The 17,688-nt window shown below is 38.8% G+C and overlaps 1 protein-coding gene across 1 annotated transcript in view; it reads left to right on the forward strand.

Moving 5' to 3' along the window:
- The window catches only part of ABCC8 (ATP binding cassette subfamily C member 8), a gene marked incomplete at both ends in the record, with an annotated part of 79,909 nt that overhangs the window by 41,022 nt on the left and 21,199 nt on the right, over positions 1–17,688 (forward strand). The window contains 8 exons of the mRNA XM_080345524.1: positions 120–195; positions 285–390; positions 5,139–5,174; positions 6,765–6,800; positions 9,864–9,962; positions 11,125–11,209; positions 12,865–12,945; positions 15,381–15,518. Coding sequence (XP_080201650.1) covers positions 120–195; positions 285–390; positions 5,139–5,174; positions 6,765–6,800; positions 9,864–9,962; positions 11,125–11,209; positions 12,865–12,945; positions 15,381–15,518 — 657 coding nt within the window. The remainder of the gene's footprint in view (positions 1–119; positions 196–284; positions 391–5,138; positions 5,175–6,764; positions 6,801–9,863; positions 9,963–11,124; positions 11,210–12,864; positions 12,946–15,380; positions 15,519–17,688) is intronic.

Genomic DNA, 17,688 nt, shown 5'->3' on the forward strand with positions numbered 1-17,688 from the left:
GCTAATTCTGTTCCTGTGCTCAGTGTGATGAAGGCAGGCGTGATGTCTCTGATGTTGAAAAAAAGAAGTCAGCTCTAAAGCTGGTTTTCTGTTTCTTGTTTCTCTCCATCTTGGCATAGATCACAAATGGATTTTTCACTTGGACACCCGAAGGTCCTCCAGCATTGTCCAACATTGATATTCGAATCCCTCAAGGTACAAAATGACATCAAATGTACAGAATAGATACTTTACTGTGATTATGTGGTTAATCAGAAGTTTATTTATGTCTTCTTCTCCCACAGGTCAGCTAACGATGATTGTAGGACAGGTTGGCTGCGGTAAGTCATCTCTCTTGCTAGCCATACTTGGTGAGATGCAGAAGATCTCTGGGAACATATTCTGGAGCAGGTAGTGCTATTTAAAAATTCAAGCTTGAGTTGAGTAGTAATACAGAAAAATGCCAAAATCTATCCTGGGAACCTCTTCGTGGTGTCAGAGATTTTGTTAGATATATATTCCAGACAAAAACCTTATGCTAACCGTAGGGGAGCACATCAGGAAGAACCCCCCAGCCAGGGTCAAACAAGCTATCTGTTCCGTTAATTGGAATATATAACCATACTTGTGCATTCTGCACTCCAGCAACATAACCTGAGTGAAATTGTAACTAATTTGCGATCAGAATTAATTAGCTGAAGTGTTGTGCTGCTGCGGAACAGCATTTGTACTTTCAGGCCTGAGCATCTGTCTTTGAATGAAACTATAAAGAGGTGCCAGCTCACCAGGAGTGATCCCTGGATCATCCTTTTAGATATGTGCTCCATCCCAGCACTGGTCTAGTGCCTGAGAAATTGAAGAGATTTTTACAAGTGGCAGTGACCTCAGGGTACTCCCCCAGCGCATCCTGCCTGTTTTGACAAGAGGGAGATAGCTGTGTCCTTCCCACCTTTCCCCAGGGGACGCAGCAGTTGCACTGTGACAGCCAGATATGGTCTATACTTGTGTTTAACTTTCGTACTGGCCATGAAGGGAGTCAAAAAAATGCTTCTGAGCTCCAGCAGCTGTACTGTTAAGACTTGGTCTCTTCACCCTCAAACTAAGTGAAAGAAGGTATCATATACTGTAACTCCTGTACATGGTTTGTGGTAAATTACTGCCATCTCTAGTATACTGTCTGATCAGTAAGCGTGAACAGTTTTGGCCTGTTTATTTTACACTACTAGACTTCCTAGCCATACAGACTGTGCTGTCCCTTTTGGGATACAATTATTTGTAGGTAAAGGTTGACAAATTGCAGAAGAACCTAGAGAAGCAATTAATTTATTTCAAGTGATTTGGAATGAAGGAACAAGAGTGCAACTGTGTGCCGAGACCACACACTCTGATGGACAGAGAGTCATTGTTACCCAGTGGGTTCTGCACTGACTTTGTTAAACAATTCTTGCAAATTCTTTGAGTATTTGTAGAGAGAGATTATTTATATCCAGCCTTCATGTGTAAGCCAGTCATACTACTCAGAATTGCACATGCTTTAATAGTAATAGTACAAGGAAGGAAGGTTCCCTATTTTATAGGTGGGGAAGATGAAACTCAGGAAGGTGACCCCTTCAGCTGGTGCAGGAGACAAGAACAGAAGCCAAAGTTCCAGACTGTGGTGGTCTATCCATTAAAACACATTTCCCTAAGCAGATGGTCAGACTGTGGTGAGGAACCACACACAGTCCATGCAGCCTTATTAGGTGAACTAATTTTATTTCAGCAACGCTGTAATTTTTTACAGATGACATAACATGATTAAGAAGTGTAATTTGAATGTCTGATGCTAAACTAAAGCAGATGACACAATGGTTCTGATCAGACTGTGTTTTTAAATAGCACATGTTTAGAAGTATGTACTTCACTACAGTGTAAAGGTCAGAACTGGTTTTCATGTCTTCTATATGTGCCAAAGTATCACAAGGTAAAATTCAGTTGTTATCACGTTTGCTTTGCTATCTGTCAGGTACGTATAAAGGGGTTTGTGGCAGAAACAATCCTAGCACTGTAAGTGCTGGCTGCGCTGAGACAGATTATGTTTTGTCTCATCTTTCAGAGCTGCTGCTGTGTCCTCTGGTCTATTCAGAATGATGGATGTGGTCAGTGTAGGCTGCACACCTGTGCTGTAAAGCTATCTGATCAAAGCTCCCTTAATTTGATAAGAAAGTACTAATGCCTGACCAGGTACATGCAACATTATCCCAAGTTCAAGGAGAGTAATCTTATCAAGTAATCAATAGAGCTCTTAGTCTTAGCTCAGGGGATTAAATGCATCACCAAAATCATTAAGATCCTTGTTACAGTTCTTTGGGATGAGACGAATGGTTGGCTTCAGTCATTCACATTATGGAGTAGTCCTGAATTATTTCATTCCAAATTTCCTTCCCCTTCCCTTCCTCCAAGGTCACAGCTATGAAGATGGGAGGATACATCCTGCTGACATGTCACTCAGTGCTCAGGAAATCTGGATTCTATTCCTGGCCTTTCCCTTGGTCTAATGGATAACCTTGCACAAGTCATTTCCCTCCTCTGTGCCTCCATGCTCTATTGATAAAACAGGATTAACTTTATATCATCTTTATTTGTTTCCTACAAAAATTATTTGTTTCAAAACCTTAAAAATAAATGCAGATTATTCCTGGGCTAGGAAGCAGCTTATCAGAAGTGAGCACTGGCTCATTTGGGATTTTATTTTGTTGTTTGTATTACAGTGTGTGTCTGGAAGATCCAGCTCAGATTACTGCCCCTTGTTGAAAGCAGGCTGAGAGCATCTCAGCATAAATATTTTATAATATGGTTAGAGATTAACAAAAATAGAGAAATCATTATTTGCATTCTGAACAGATGGTAAATAGTATTGATTTGACTGGTTATATTATATTATATTATATTGAGTAAATAATTATAGTATATGCCATGCTAATTTCTCCTGGGTGGTATCTCACTTGAAATAGTCCCGGTTCTGGTCCACAGAGCAGTTTATAGTGTAGGTCTTTTTGGAGTAAATTGACCTAAATGAGAAATAGTTTGCTCAGGCAAAATTATGTCATTTGTTCTAAACAGGACATATATACTCCCATGTGAATGTAGAGTCCTTATAATTTGAAGAAAGTGCTAGATGTGCTAAGGCTGTTAACAGTAGGTTTTCTTCTATTTAATGTGGACTTGACTGTTTTCATCAAATGACAGTATTTTTAAAGTTATTTCAATGCCTAAAAATTACATCAATTTTCACAAACGTGTTTACTGGAGTTTTCAGAAACATCCAGATACTTTATTTTAAGTTGGAAACAGCAATTTGAAGGCTTGAAAATCTCAGTGGCATATATGTGCATCTTTAGACATGCATATACGTAGAAAATTGGATCCAGACTTCATTATCAAACATAGATTATTTTGACATTTCAACACTGGTAGAAGATAAATGCATCCTTAATTTCCAAGAGTATGTAGGAAAAGGGGGAAAGAAGAGATAAAGCAAAGTCAGAGTGGAAAAAAGTGGGTTGAAACAGCTGAACTACAACTGCACACGGAGAATTAATTTTTCCAGGTACGGTACAGAAACACATATTGGGGAATTGATCTACCAATACTTGAATATGAAAATTGTGGCACCTGTGGCTGTGTAGTGAAAGAACATGGTTAACAGAGGTAGTCAGGATGTTGCTGTGCGCTGCTGCACCTCGTGCTCCCCTTGGAGAATCATTCGTGCCCTGTAAGCGTTGTGCTTTGCCCTGGTGTCTGAGTGGAAACTGCAGCAAAGCTGCACAGCTGCAGTAAGCACAGGAAATTGTGCTGGCCTCCAGGGGCCCTGCTGTTCTTCAGCTACATTGATGGAGTAGCAATATATGATCTGCACAGTTTTCTGCTCATCTCACAGGCTGGTGTAGAAGAGCACCATGGAGAGGATGTCTCTGTCATGTACAAACACTACATGTCACATGTTACCAGGTGTTCCCTGGTAGAATGGATGCCTGGCTTTCTTTGGGGTGCTCCACAAAGCAGGAACTTACGGTTGTTGTTCAGGGTCCTTGTGCCGTGCATGGAAGGGCTGGAAAAGATATTTCCTATTTCAGCCCCTTGATAGTTTCTGTAAAGAACCTGTTGCTAGTTAATGATATGCAACAGGTTAATGGGTTTTTAGAGAAGGTGCCACCGAGTTTACATGGTCACTAAAGAGCAGTGGAGTGTAACTGCAGAAAAGCTTTGTTCAGTGCACTGGCCTTTGGCATAAAGGTACTAGTGGCTGGCTGACTCTCCCAAATTCTGCAGTAAATTGAGTTTAGATATGGCCATTGCTTACTATGCATTAACTTTTTGCAAGTGTCTCAAACTAACCTTTTAAACTCCAGGTATATTTTTCTTTCCTGGATATTTATAAGCAAGTGATGTGAGCATAAAGTTAAGAAGACTGTTCTTTTTAAACCATGGAAAACTTTGGTTTTCCTCGATTTTGGTGATACCACTCGACATAAAGTTTTTTCATTTTTTTTCCAATGGAACTGAATTTAGCATCAGTAATAAGTATGGCCAGTCATGCTGTAAAACAGCTCTGTCTGCGAACACAGTGGTACACATTCAAAAACAGCGAAAACAAAACCTGTCTGTCCCTCAGACCTGCCCACACTTACTTACAGAGACACATCCCCCCAAGGATAGGGCTGGTACAGAAGGCAGCATGTTGCAAATCAACTGAAGGTGACATTTAGGGTTCGAACTAACCTGTTATATGCTGCAGAGGTGCAGTTACTGCCATGGAAAGATACAGTATCATAATTTATCAGTTTGTTTTCCCTGAAAATGCCCCTTTTTTAACAGAACTGTGTTCTTGTCACACTAGGAATTCTCAGTTCTGTTAGCTCCTCCACGACAGAGTGAAGGTGATTTTATTTGTTGAGTCAAATTAAATGTTTATAAGGAAAAAAACCTGCCACCAATTTTTTTTTTTGACTGCTAAAATCAAGTCAGTTTGTGTAGAAGGAACAGATGCTGCACTGCAGCTCTGTGATAAATACTGTTTGCAGTCTGTGCACTAAGAGGAATTTAATAGTTTTTCTTTCTGGGGCAGATTGCCTGTGCTCACTTAAATAAACAGTCTTTGCTTTCTATTTGTGATGCAGCTGTACTTCTGACAGCGAGACGGGGGAAGATGTCAGGTATGGTATTGTATGCTCTTACTGCTCTTCCTACTAAAGCGATTGCGATACAAAGAACCAAAGGTTTCTAAAATCCATGCTTAAGATTTCCATGGTCAGAATTCTGAAAATCAGTGACACTTTCACTGTGTTAATTAGCTTAGGATACAATTTTTGAAACCACATATGTGGCTCATGAAAATAAGAGCTGGATTTCCGTTGTGGAAACTTTGCTGCTTGGTGATTTTGAAAATTGTATCTGAACTTTCCCGTATGCTTTTGAAAATTTTTGTCTTAAATTCTGTACCAGGTTATTCCCTAAAGCTACGCTTTAAAAAATAGTATTAAGTATTGCTTTAAAGGTTCCACTTACTAAAGCAAACTCTCCCCATTACCCTTCTCCTGTTTCTGCATCCCAAGTTTATGTTAAACACATAGCATTTATATTCACACCTAGCATTCTTTAGGGACACACAAACTGAGACATATAGTAGATTAGTCTATCTGTTGGCAAGAGATCCTTGCGTGGAAATTATTTTTACCTGATTAATGTAACTCAGTTTGGATTTTGGGAATATCTACCAAATCAACTGAGCGCAAAGCTTTCCAATGTGGTTGTTGTTTTAGTGTGGCACACAAACCTCCAGAATGGTAAATCTTGTAAAAGTGACAATCCTATCCCTGCCAAGTCAGTGAGAACTTTGTTACTGAAATCAGCAGAGGAAAAAATGTCATATGATGTCCCTTTTCTTGATATATGCTAAACTGTGTGTCTGGTACTGACTAGCATATTTTCTTGGTTCTGAGATGCCCCAACTGTTCTACTGCCTTTTCTTTAGATTTATCAGCCTCTTCTCTCTCATTTACCTTATATTTCAGACTTGTTACCTGATTGTCAGGCTGAGTCCTGCAAAACTTCTGTATAGTATAAGAGAGAGTTTCATGTATCTAACAACTAAGCCTCATGGTGAAGGATACTTGGAGATCTGACAGTTCTTTCTGTATGAGAGAGACTGCAATTTCTGGGCCAAGTTAAAGTGAAGCCATTTGAACCCATTGAAATACATGTGAAATATGAGCAGAATTAGACATTCATATGTTTGAAACTGTTATGTGGATGGACAGTGAACAGTGAGATAACATGTACAACAGTATGGCAAGCATATTAAAAAGCAGGAAAGAATGTTAGACTGTATGAAAAAATTACCTACATTATCATAAGTTCTGGGAAACCTAATTATGTTGAGTGCTTTAGGAATGTATCTGGAGGTTTTGTTGTACTAGCATCCTGTAGAACATTTTTAATGTTCTCAGAATGGAGAGTATTTTGAGTCAAAGTCATGTGAGGTCTTGAGCATTTGCTCATAGGTGTTGAATACTTCCTACAAGGTTGTTTAGCTCTTCTCAAAACTGAAGCTTTAACTGTATCTTTTTTAGGTCACTATAATGGAGTACAGAATTTTAGCATACTTAAGAGAGTTTTATTTCTGTTAGGCAGTCATTTTGTTGTACTTTTAATTATAGCATAGTGATATTACTTTAAGGTATTACTTGCATTGTCTAAAACAATTTTTCTTTTTCTAAAAAAACCCTTGTCTTTGTTTTCTGCAGCCCAGAGAAAGAATCTCCTGTTGACACGGAATTCAGGTACAACATTTTAAAAACTTATGGGAACCTCCAGAGGTCACTTCCAACCTCACTGATTTTGTGCCGCTATGAATATTCTTTAGAGGTGTCTGCACTTTAAGAGCTGCTTCTCCCTAGAAGGCAAATGGGTTGTTTCTGTATGTAGCTACTGCAAGATTAAGAAGTAAAAGTGACCCCTGTAGTTTCCTAACAGCAAAAAAAATATGCTCCTGAGTACTCACAACTGGCCATGTCAGAATGTCCTGTTACCTACCTAACAGGCTGAAAATAATGGAAGCACACTTTTTTTGTTGATCATGCAGTAGTATTATAGGACTGGACAGTGCACATTTCTCTCATGTCTGAAGAAGATTTGATTTTGAATTGTTGAATGACATTAAAAATTAAATAATTTTGCAAAATAATCAAGATAAAACTGTAGTCAGCAATCCAAAACACACAGGAAAGGCTTTGTCATCATTATAATAATAACTCCACCATATTTAATGCATTTTCTTTTAAAAATCACCAACATTTCAGACTTGGTAGGCTTATTAAGGCACAAAGAGTCATATATATGAATGTCCCTTAACTAGTCTTATTTTCAGTGATCTGGAGTGCCTACTGAGCCTACTGGACTTAACAAAATGAAATGTGAAGGTAGAGTTAGATTAATAACTTCAAACAGACAGTCTCGACAATGTTGTTGCTGATTCTGCATTAATGAACAGGCGTGATCCTATGTTAGCCAAAGCACATACTCTCCAGGGAACTCAGGGAAGGTTTTCCCTGTTTATTCTGAGGTTGGATTTTGCTCTCTGCCCCTTTGTGGTAATGAAGAGGCTGTGGTCAGTCTATCTTGTGTTAGCAGTGGAAATAAATTACACTCCATTGATGAAAATACATGTTTGTTTATGCAGTCTGGGGGAGGAGGCAATTACTTCCACCTGCAAACTAAATTCCTTGTAAGTCTTTGTCTGCTGAGCCATTTGTTTGCATTCAGGCTTTTAAGTGTGAAACCCTAGGTAGGTTCAAGGCTTTCAGAGAAAGTGTTGCACACTGTTTCAGAATACTCTTTTCCCTGGATTTTCAGCCACATGTTTCTCAGTAAAAGTCGTGTTTGACTGCCTCTTTATTATAAGAAGCACTGTAGACATGCCATAGATTTCTCATATGATCAAGCACTTGAAAGCTTTTTGCCATGTCAAAATATGATCTACATGTCACCCTAGTGTCCATTTGCAATTAAAATTAATTTAAGATGGGTTTTCTAAATTCTAAATCTGTCATGAATTTTGGCAAGCTCAAGGAACTGTTGCCAAGTTCCTTGCAGTGATTAATTCTCACTGATGGCCAAAAAACAGAAGGTAAGCAAATGTAAATGGTGTTCCTAGGCATTGTGCTCCTACTCAGCAAGGAGTGCATCCTACCGGCAGTGCCTGTATCTTCACTGAACAAAAGAACAGTTTTTACAAAGGTTGTAAAAACGTTTTCCTCAAAACTTTGCTACTATGTTTAAAAAAATAAATTAGAAGTAACTTTTCTATTACATTGAGGATTAAGAGCAGCAAAGGCACAGTTTCAAGCAATGAAAAGAAGGGAATACATGTTCATCTTGGAATGCTCAGAGTAAGTTTTTCTTAATCATCAGGAAGAGAATTTCATACTAATTGAAAAGTGCTTCCCTCTTGAGGCAGAACTGAACGGTCTTTGAATTAGATTTTGGGGCTGTGGACTGGGCTCCTTAGGGGATGTTTTTCTGTCTTTTTTTTCTAACTTTTTTTTCTTGTTTCTGTTTCATTTTCCAATAAAGAGAATTCATAAAACATAATTAAATTCTAATGAGCCATCAGATATTTGAACTTGGAAGCTTGTTAGCAGGGTAGTGTCACTGTGTTCTTTCAGGTCATCAAAGAAAATTGGATCCTATAATGACTTCTAAGCAAGTTTGGTGGAAGCCTGAAAAAAAAAAAAACTAAGCAGGGCAAGTGACCTTAACTCCTGACAAAAAAAAAGGCAGAGTTCCTGGTGCATTTTGGCATCTCATGGTTTGAATTGCATTCAGGTCCAACTAGAAAGAGGCTGCTGCAATGGCTGTGTGCAGACAAAGGCTACGCTTGGGTGAGAGGTCCTGTCTTTTTATTGGATTAGCTGATAGAAATGGAAAGAAAACAGATACGCTTTTAGGCGCATGATACTGCTTTTGGCCCTTTCCTGGAGAAACAGTGATATCCCAATGAGTTTTCCAACAGTATCAATTGCTCTAATAAAAATTGTTGCCTCTCTCCCAGCTCTGCCTTGCTGAGGTCCTTAGTGCACAACAGCCACAAAAGTACCACTACTTCACTAGCAGGCATATACTTTTATTTTTAAATAGTAAAAATAATAATCCCTATGACATAAAATATACATGGTGAGATCCTCTTGACCATACATTTCTGATGATATGTTATGGGGGCAATTCCACAGGGGGAAATTTAGCAATTATTTCTGTCTGTGTTCTCTTTTCTTGTCTTCATAGACATAAAAATATTTTGCCCGTGGCTACCCGTTTACTTCATGACTCAAGTTCGCATCTTAGAACAGGAAAAATAAACGTGGTTGCAGGGTTGAAAAATTACCTTTGTGCATATGTTGAGTTGTTACTTCTTTTCAAACACCTTAAAAATATATTTTTAGAATGTCCCTCCTGAAATGTGTTGCCTAACTAGTGATATGCTACAATTTTTATTGGTCTATCCAAACAGAGCTGGGATTCAGTCTTTCATAATTTTCTTTCTGCTATCTGCACTCCTCAAGAGGCAGCTTGACTGAGATACCTTCTCCAAAACCCACCTCACAGCAGAAAAATAGGGAACAAACTGAAATTCAGTTAGGTGAACAATTACAATATTCTATTGGAAATTTAACACCTTATGTATTTCCTTGACGGGAGAGCTCTTGATTGTCCTAAAGGATAAAAATGAAAGAGCATTTTTGAAGACTTATTACCAGTTTCTTCCTTTACAAGAAAATGATTTCCAGAAATGCCTACTGCACTGGTAAGCTGGGAATTCTGTTTGTTTGTTTGTTTGTTTTTTCCAGGAAAAGAGGATCAGTAGCATATGCATCACAGAAGCCTTGGTTACTCAATGCCACAGTGGAAGAGAATATCACATTTGAAAGCCCTTTCAACAAACAGAGGTAACAGGTTTCAGTACTGTTACATGCTATGCTCCCCTTTTTGCTAAATAATCAAGTTGCATAGAGTCATAGAATTGTTTTTGTTGGTAAAGACCTTTAAGATCATTGAGTCCAACCGTTAACCTAATACTGCCAAGACCACTTCTAAACCATGTCCCTAAGAACCTCATCTACACATCTTTTAAACATCTCCAGGGATGGTGACTCCACCACTTCCCTGGGCAGCCTGTTCCAATGCCTGATAACCCTTTCTCGGAAGAAATTTTTCCTAATTCTGATTTTAACTTTTCCTGGTGCATCTTGAGGCTGTTTCCTCTTGTCTTCTCACTTGTTACCTGGGAGGAGAGACCAACACCCTCCATGCTACAACCTCCTTTTGAGTAGTTACAGAGAGCGGTAAGGTCTCCACTGCGTGTCATTTCACGTATGTGGGTGCCCATCTCTGAACATGACAAAAGACCTTGAGTTCTGCACGGTCCCCCTTTGACTATGTTTTTCCTGAAGTTCAGTCTCACTTGAACTTAAGTATTGAAGTGTTTTCATTTCTCAGGACCGTGTTTGTACAGCATGGAGTCTTTTCTTCTTCTGCCTAATTGACTAGTTTAACTGTGCTGGAAGGACTTTAGCCATTTGGGAGTGGGAATGTTGTTTATTACAATTTCAGTGTTTGGCATATTGCAGTATATATGGGCTGCCTTTTTATTCAGTATAAATGCCCACCAAACATGTTTAAATATTCAAAAGTTAATTGCTGGTATTCCATCCCTCCTGCCCTTAAGAAGTGGTTGGCTATTTATTCACATCCTACACACATATTTTTTTTTTCCCTCTGTCACCCTTGGATATTGAAACAAGAAACAAAGGCCCTGGGCATGAAAAAAATTACATGCTAAGCAATAACAATATGCCATGGAAGAAGTTGTGCTTGTTTTAACTATTAACTAGTTTTAATTGGGAGGCTGACCTAAGATGCTTTCTCTTAGCTGAAATATTATTTGCCTGTGATTGAAACAGATCCCATTAGAACAATTAGTGGCTAACAAATATGTTTTCCACTGTGTGATTTTTCCAGCTGGTTAATTTTTGTTCCTCTGCAGGGTAGGAAATGTGCTTCTTTAGCAGTATCTGTGTGAGTTTTGTGTTGCCTTTTTTGTTTCCGCAGGTACAAAGCAGTAATTGATGCTTGTTCCCTCCAGCCTGATATTGACATTCTCCCTCATGGAGACCAAACCCAGATCGGAGAGAGGGTCAGTAAACAGCTACAGGCTTCTATTTTTGTTTTAAGTACATGGAGGGGTTTTTTATTATTTTGTTGTGTTCTTAAAATCTTACTGGTTATTTGGCAACAAAGGTAATCTTTTAGTTGAGTGTACCTTTGGGTCATTAGTCTGAAAGCACATTTCACAGTAAACATGGGAACACTGTCATTTATGTGAGATGCAATAATTTAAATGTGCTGCTATCAGATTGTTTGACTAATTCTGTGGCTGCTATCTTAGATATCCTGACTTCGCAGTGCATTTTTTTATTTCTTTAGGAGTAACATAAAAACAAATAATTTATAGATTTTGAGAGGCCCTTCATTTAAAAAAGAGCAGGTGTTTAATAAACAGCAAACTAAGCTTTATCACATCAGGGAAGATTAGGGAGTGAGAAGAAAAAAAAAAATCACAAATTTGTAAACAATTTACTCTGTTGTGTACTGGCACTGTCAGAAACAACCAAAACCACAATAAAACAGAAAAACAGATGAACCACACCCCCAGATACATTTAAGCATACATTTCCATGCCTACTCTCCACAATGGCTGCCATGTTAATTTTACATAGATTAGTTCCTAACCCAATTCATTGAATAGCCAAACATTTTTTTTGACAGGAAGAGGGAAGTGGAGGGGAAGGGTCTGGAGCACCTGTCTTATGAGGAGAGACTGAGGGAGCTGGGTCTGTTCAGCCTGGAGAAGAGAAGGGTGAGAGGGAATCTCATCAGTGCTTCTGAATATCTCAATGGTGACCGTCAAGAGGATGGGACCAGACTCCTTTCAGTGGTGCCCAATGACAGGATGAGGGGCAGTGGGCACAGACTGAAGTACAGGAGGTTCCATCTAAACATAAGGAGAAACTTCTTTACTTTGAGTGTGCCAGTGTCCTGGAACAGGCTGCCCAGAGAGATTGTGGTGTTTCCTTCTCTGGAGACATTCCTGTGCGATCTACTCCAGATGCACCTGCTTTAGCAGGTGGGTTGGACTAGATGATCTCCAGAGGTTCCTTCCAACCCCAACCATTCTGTGAGAATGTGGAGTGGCAACGATTTGAGTGCTTAAGGGGTTTGTGACATGGCAGGTGGATCACAGGAAAGACAAGTGTTAGTAACTTAGAGCAGGGTGGTAGTAGGACTAGGGGCTGAAACAAGTACAATAGCAAGCAGCTAGCATTCACCTCAGCATGGTCTGACCTCCCAGCTAGCAATCACTGACTACAGTACATAATGGAGCTGTTGTACTATGACAGCATGCAATAATAAAAATAAATAAAAAAACAGGAGACAGACAGACTCATAAGGGTAACTTCTGAGTAGGAGTCTGGTTTAGAGTGCCTGCAGAATATCTACGCCACCTACACCATTATGTCACCACAAACGATTAAACATTTTGTGTCCCTCTGGTACGTATGGAGTACAGCTCCAGACAGAGTGCTCTGGGTTTTCTAACAACTTGTGTACTGTGTCCCAGCTGAACTGCAGGCCCACGCTTTTGAAAAATTTCCCTGTGTTTCTCTGTCCAGAAAGTCTTCTGTGGATAATCCAATCAAAATATTAATATTCAGTTGATGTTTTTATAACTGTCTGATTGTTTTCCTCCTGCATATCTCCACTGATTGTTTTCCTTCTGCATATCTCCAGGGTATTAATCTGTCTGGAGGGCAGCGCCAACGCATCAGCGTGGCAAGAGCACTTTACCAGCAGACAAATGTTGTGTTCCTGGTGAGTATGTGCCATTATGTTTGTGCTGCAAACAGACACAATGAGATGCGAGCATTTAGAGTATTTCATGGGTAACACACACAGAACACTGTGCTTCACTGAGCTACGCCATGTGTGCAGTATTTTATATCCCTTGTTAGCTAGCCTGCAGGTATGAAGCATAGTCTCAGCTGTATTCATAAAATTCCTAAGCTGTCTCAGGCCTAAAATTAATGTTGTCCTGTGTCTGGGGTGTTTCCTTTCTTCAACAAAGTAAGCTGTCTTCCTACCCTGAACTGCTTGTTGCATATCCTGTCCCTTCTTCTACGAAAGTGCCATGGAAAAAGGAGTGAGAGCGGGCTCTAAAAACTTAGTAGGTGGGAAAACAGATGCATCCTACACACTTGACTAGTAGCGACCTTGCTGGCTTTCCAGTTTAGGACTTCCTTCTTAAGCTCAGTTTTCAAGGAGCTTTGAATACAGCTGTTGTGACAGCCAGACATGAGTCACAAGGGTTTAGAAAAGCTGTGCATGTTAAAGGTCATCCCTGAAAGTCTGGGAGGTTATTTAGACCTTTCCCCGAATTAGGCTGATCAGTGCACACTTGCTTCATGTGCAGGGCATTTCCAGGCATTGACCAGAATGCAGGAGGGCAGAGAGCAGCTGGGCCGAGTTCTGCAAATCAGCAAATCCAGTGTTGGGCTGTAACTTGGTTTTGTCACATTTGTCCTTTTGTGGAGGATGCTTGATAATCTCCTAATAGTAGCAGGTTCTCTTATAGTTTGATAATGTGAGAGTACCTACAAAGAAACTTTTTTCCAGTTATTAATCTTTCAAAAATAATCAGGAAGCCTGTATGTTAGTATCTGCAAATACTCAGTTATTTTAAGGCTGATTTTGTAAACAAATGCTTATGAAACTTCTCTTGTGAGTGTGCACCTTATATTCAGTAATATTTTGTATTCTGTAAACTTCTTCTGATCATTACAGATATGAAAAAGGTCACATGATAATTCGTTAGATATTTTATTCTTAATTACGTTTATTCAGCATGTTTTATTTGTCACATGTCAGACTAGTCCTGTAGCGTGAACTGATTTTTTCCAGTGTTTTGTAATCAGTGCATCATTATAATTATATATGATGAGTGTCGCCTTAGGGAAGAGCCTTGCCTGACTCCACAGTGCAGTGTCATGTTCTGTGAACTGGCATTTACAGTTTGCGGAAGCACAGCATTGCATCCAAGGTGGCTGTGCACAAGCTCGGGGCTCAGAATGACGTTCAGCTCTGCGCCAGATCAGGGAAGTGCAGCAGTAAAGCTGACAACATACGTCCTTGCTCAGTCAGCACAACACACACATGTTTTTGAGAATAAATTCTGCATCACAGTCTGAAGTTACTGTGTTTCAAAGGCACTTTTGAAATGCTTTACGATATGATGCTATGATTTACTAGAATTTCAGTGGTCATATTTATCTTACTGTTGATCTCAGATGTTTTTGGTTTTCTAGATGCATGAAAGCAACAATACAGTCACAATATAAATTGTTGCAAAATTGAGGGGAATTTTCTAAAGCACTCACTTCTTTGCTTATACCTCTCTGTAACTAACTGGTAGCAATGATGTCACTCAGAAAGCAGAGTTGATTCAAATTCAACCCTACTTTATCAGCAAATATCTGGAGAAAAGAAAACAAAATTTGATTTTTAAGAAATCCTGCTTTTAGTGTAATGTAATAGTATGAAACAATAATACTAGGTATATCTTACAGCCAGTATCACTAGTGCAAGAAGATACAATAGATTTGTAATTCCATATAGATAGGATTAGGTAAATAAGTTCCCCACAAGATGGTACAGGTTATCTTATGGCTAAATTAACTGCATGTCATTCATTGATTCAGTAAGATAATCTACGTTGTAAATCAAGCATGTGAGCAGAGTCATCAAAATGATCAGTATTTCTCCTTCTGTGTTTCTTTGTTAATAGAATTTTGATTTATGGATAGAAAAAAAATAAAGAATAACCAGAAGGCAGTTGTGTAGAAGGGAAATAAAAATGTGCTCTTTGTCACTGTCCCTGGAGAGGTTATGTAACATATGCCAGAGACATACATTGCTGCACTGTCTTGAGTCTGAGAGAAACAAGCTCCTGCAGTTCTGCGGGCTATGGAACACATCTGTTGAGAGAAGCCTTCCCAGAAATCCTCCCAAAATCATAGCATTTACACAGCTGATATTGCTGTATGTCTGAGTACTTGCTGTAAAGAAACACGTCAAGGTTTGTTATGTATAATAATGTAAGAAAACCATTCCTCAGAACAATTTTGATCTTCTGATGGCCTCTTTTGATCATTTATATTGATCAAACTGGTTTTACAGGTATTAAAATCAGTCAGGTTTCTTAAATCCCGTACATGCTGGCTGCAAAAGCTGACCCCTTTTCCTTGTGACAGGACGATCCATTTTCTGCCCTGGATATCCACCTAAGTGACCATCTCATGCAAGAAGGGATCCTGAAAATGCTACGGGAAGACAAGCGGACCATTGTGCTAGTGACTCACAAGCTGCAGTACTTGCCCCATGCTGACTGGGTATGAAAGATCTTCCCTTTTTTTTTTGGAAGAGGCAAAAATATGGTATGAATGTGTCTTGCTACAAAGAAGGCTTTTGCTTCATCTTTCCACCAAGTAGTAGTTTAGTGAGAAGAGGCATAATAAAGATCTTTTGAAAATTATCCAGTGAGTTTAGGATTCCTATCTTAGAACACCTAAATAGGTTGGAGTTTCATAGAGCTGATAATTAATACTCTCATGAAAGCAGGCTGCATTTAAAATACATTGAATATCCAAAATCATTAGTTATACTGGAAAATTTTCCTCCTTTTTAATCTCAAAACAGTGAAATCTTTGAGTAACATATTTGCCTCTGCTGGGATATTACTAGGAATGTGTCTGTGCTGTCACAAAACAAAGTGTGTTTCTGGATATCGAGGTGCATGGAAATATAAGGAAAAAGTCATATTTCCTTGTGGTTAGTACTAGTACATAATATATCAAAAACATCTTCACCTTTTGTAAGTTGGCAAAATTTTAAGAATGTGTAGTATTCAATCGTTTTGTTAGGTTTCTTTGTTCTGTCTTGTAGTTTACAAGGAAAAATGAAGGTATGCTCTCTCTAACAGTTTGCAGTTGCAAATGCCAAAGAAGGTTTGGGTTTTATATGTATTTATCTGTTTGTTTGTTTTAGTTCATTGGTTCACACTGGCCTTGCACTTAGTTCTCCTACAGTTATCCAGCTACATCATCACAGGTCTTGTTGCCCGTGAGGATTGATGACTGCAGTTATGCCTCTTAGCAGGACTTCTCTCTCATTTGCAGCTTGCACAGACTATAGCAGCAGTTTCTGTCTCAAGAAACAGTCATATTTCAGCTGCTTTCTTTTCTTCATATCAGCTTGCTATGAAGTTTTGGATAGACATTAATCTTGTTCAGACAATGGTTTTGGTGGGTAGCATTTGTGGTATCTGCTGTGACCTTGTCCCTCATTTGTACACCTTTATGAATTACTACTGTTCTCAACACAGTTCTGGTTTTCTGGTTAGCGTCTCTCAGGATACAGGAATTTTCTGTCTTCTCCTCCCTTTGAGGTCCTTCTTAGCTTCCTCCTTCTCAATTGTTATGTATTTGCATTTGTTTAATTATGCATAGCTATGGCCTTGTATCAGTATAATAATTTTAATTTTCTTTATGAATGTCAGACTCATTTGTAGGTGTTCATGTTTTATGAGATACTCTGAGAATTATTTTGTTTTTATTATCTTCTAATTGTGTTTCAGTAATGTTTTATGAAATATACTGTACCAAAAAGCCTGTAGCACAGGAAGGATTTATATTAACGAATTTTATTAAGAAATAGTTCCGGTCTTTTTCCTAAGCACAGATCTCATTAAGCCTTAGCAAGTCTTTCCCAGTGGAGTGCAGCAGGAATGTTTATTTTGTTTTATTAAAGAATTTTAAATGAAAATGGAATTTTAAGTGTGTGTGATGGCCCTCCTAAATCTTGGTATCAAAACCCTCAGAAGAATTCAAGGTCCAGCCCCATAAATGGCATAGATTATTTCCCACCCCTCACCCATGGAAATTTCTGAGTTTCCAGGAAGAGAGAAAAATAAATACTGCATTAACTACTTTCTAATGATGTCACGTGAATTTATAATCTACACGCCTCATTTTCCAATTCTCCTTGTCAGATCTAAGTGAAGGCACTTACACTGTGTGTATAATGTATTTATACTGATATAAACCTGCACACCACACCCTGCAGACTTCGTCTTGCATGTATAATCTTTTTCAAATGCATCCACTATTTATGCTTTTAAAAGCTTTAGGGATTCAAATTCCCTAGCTTTTCCTTATCAGGTCCATGATATCAAACAGACGGTGGAGCCAGCATGCTCGTATCTAATTGCCTGAATGAGGGCAAAACACGTTGCGCACAGTGTGGTGCTAAAAGCTTTTTCTTATAGGAGCTAAGAGAACTCTCAAATCTTATCTTGCTAATGACTGGTATTTAGGAAGAGTAATGCACGCTCCTGTCTGCTGACAGGGACCCTGTTTTTCTTCTTTCTTACCTAAAAGCATCCTTCCTTTCTGAATGCATGAAGGAAAGGAACTTTCTGTTTTTGCAGCATCTTGAGAAAGGATTGGAGAGATAACTTCACTGTCTTCTAAAAAGACAAATTTGTTTGCAGAAATATTCTTT

This window comes from Nesoenas mayeri (assembly GCF_963082525.1).
Source record: "Nesoenas mayeri genome assembly, chromosome: 5".
Lineage (NCBI taxonomy): Eukaryota > Metazoa > Chordata > Aves > Columbiformes > Columbidae > Nesoenas > Nesoenas mayeri.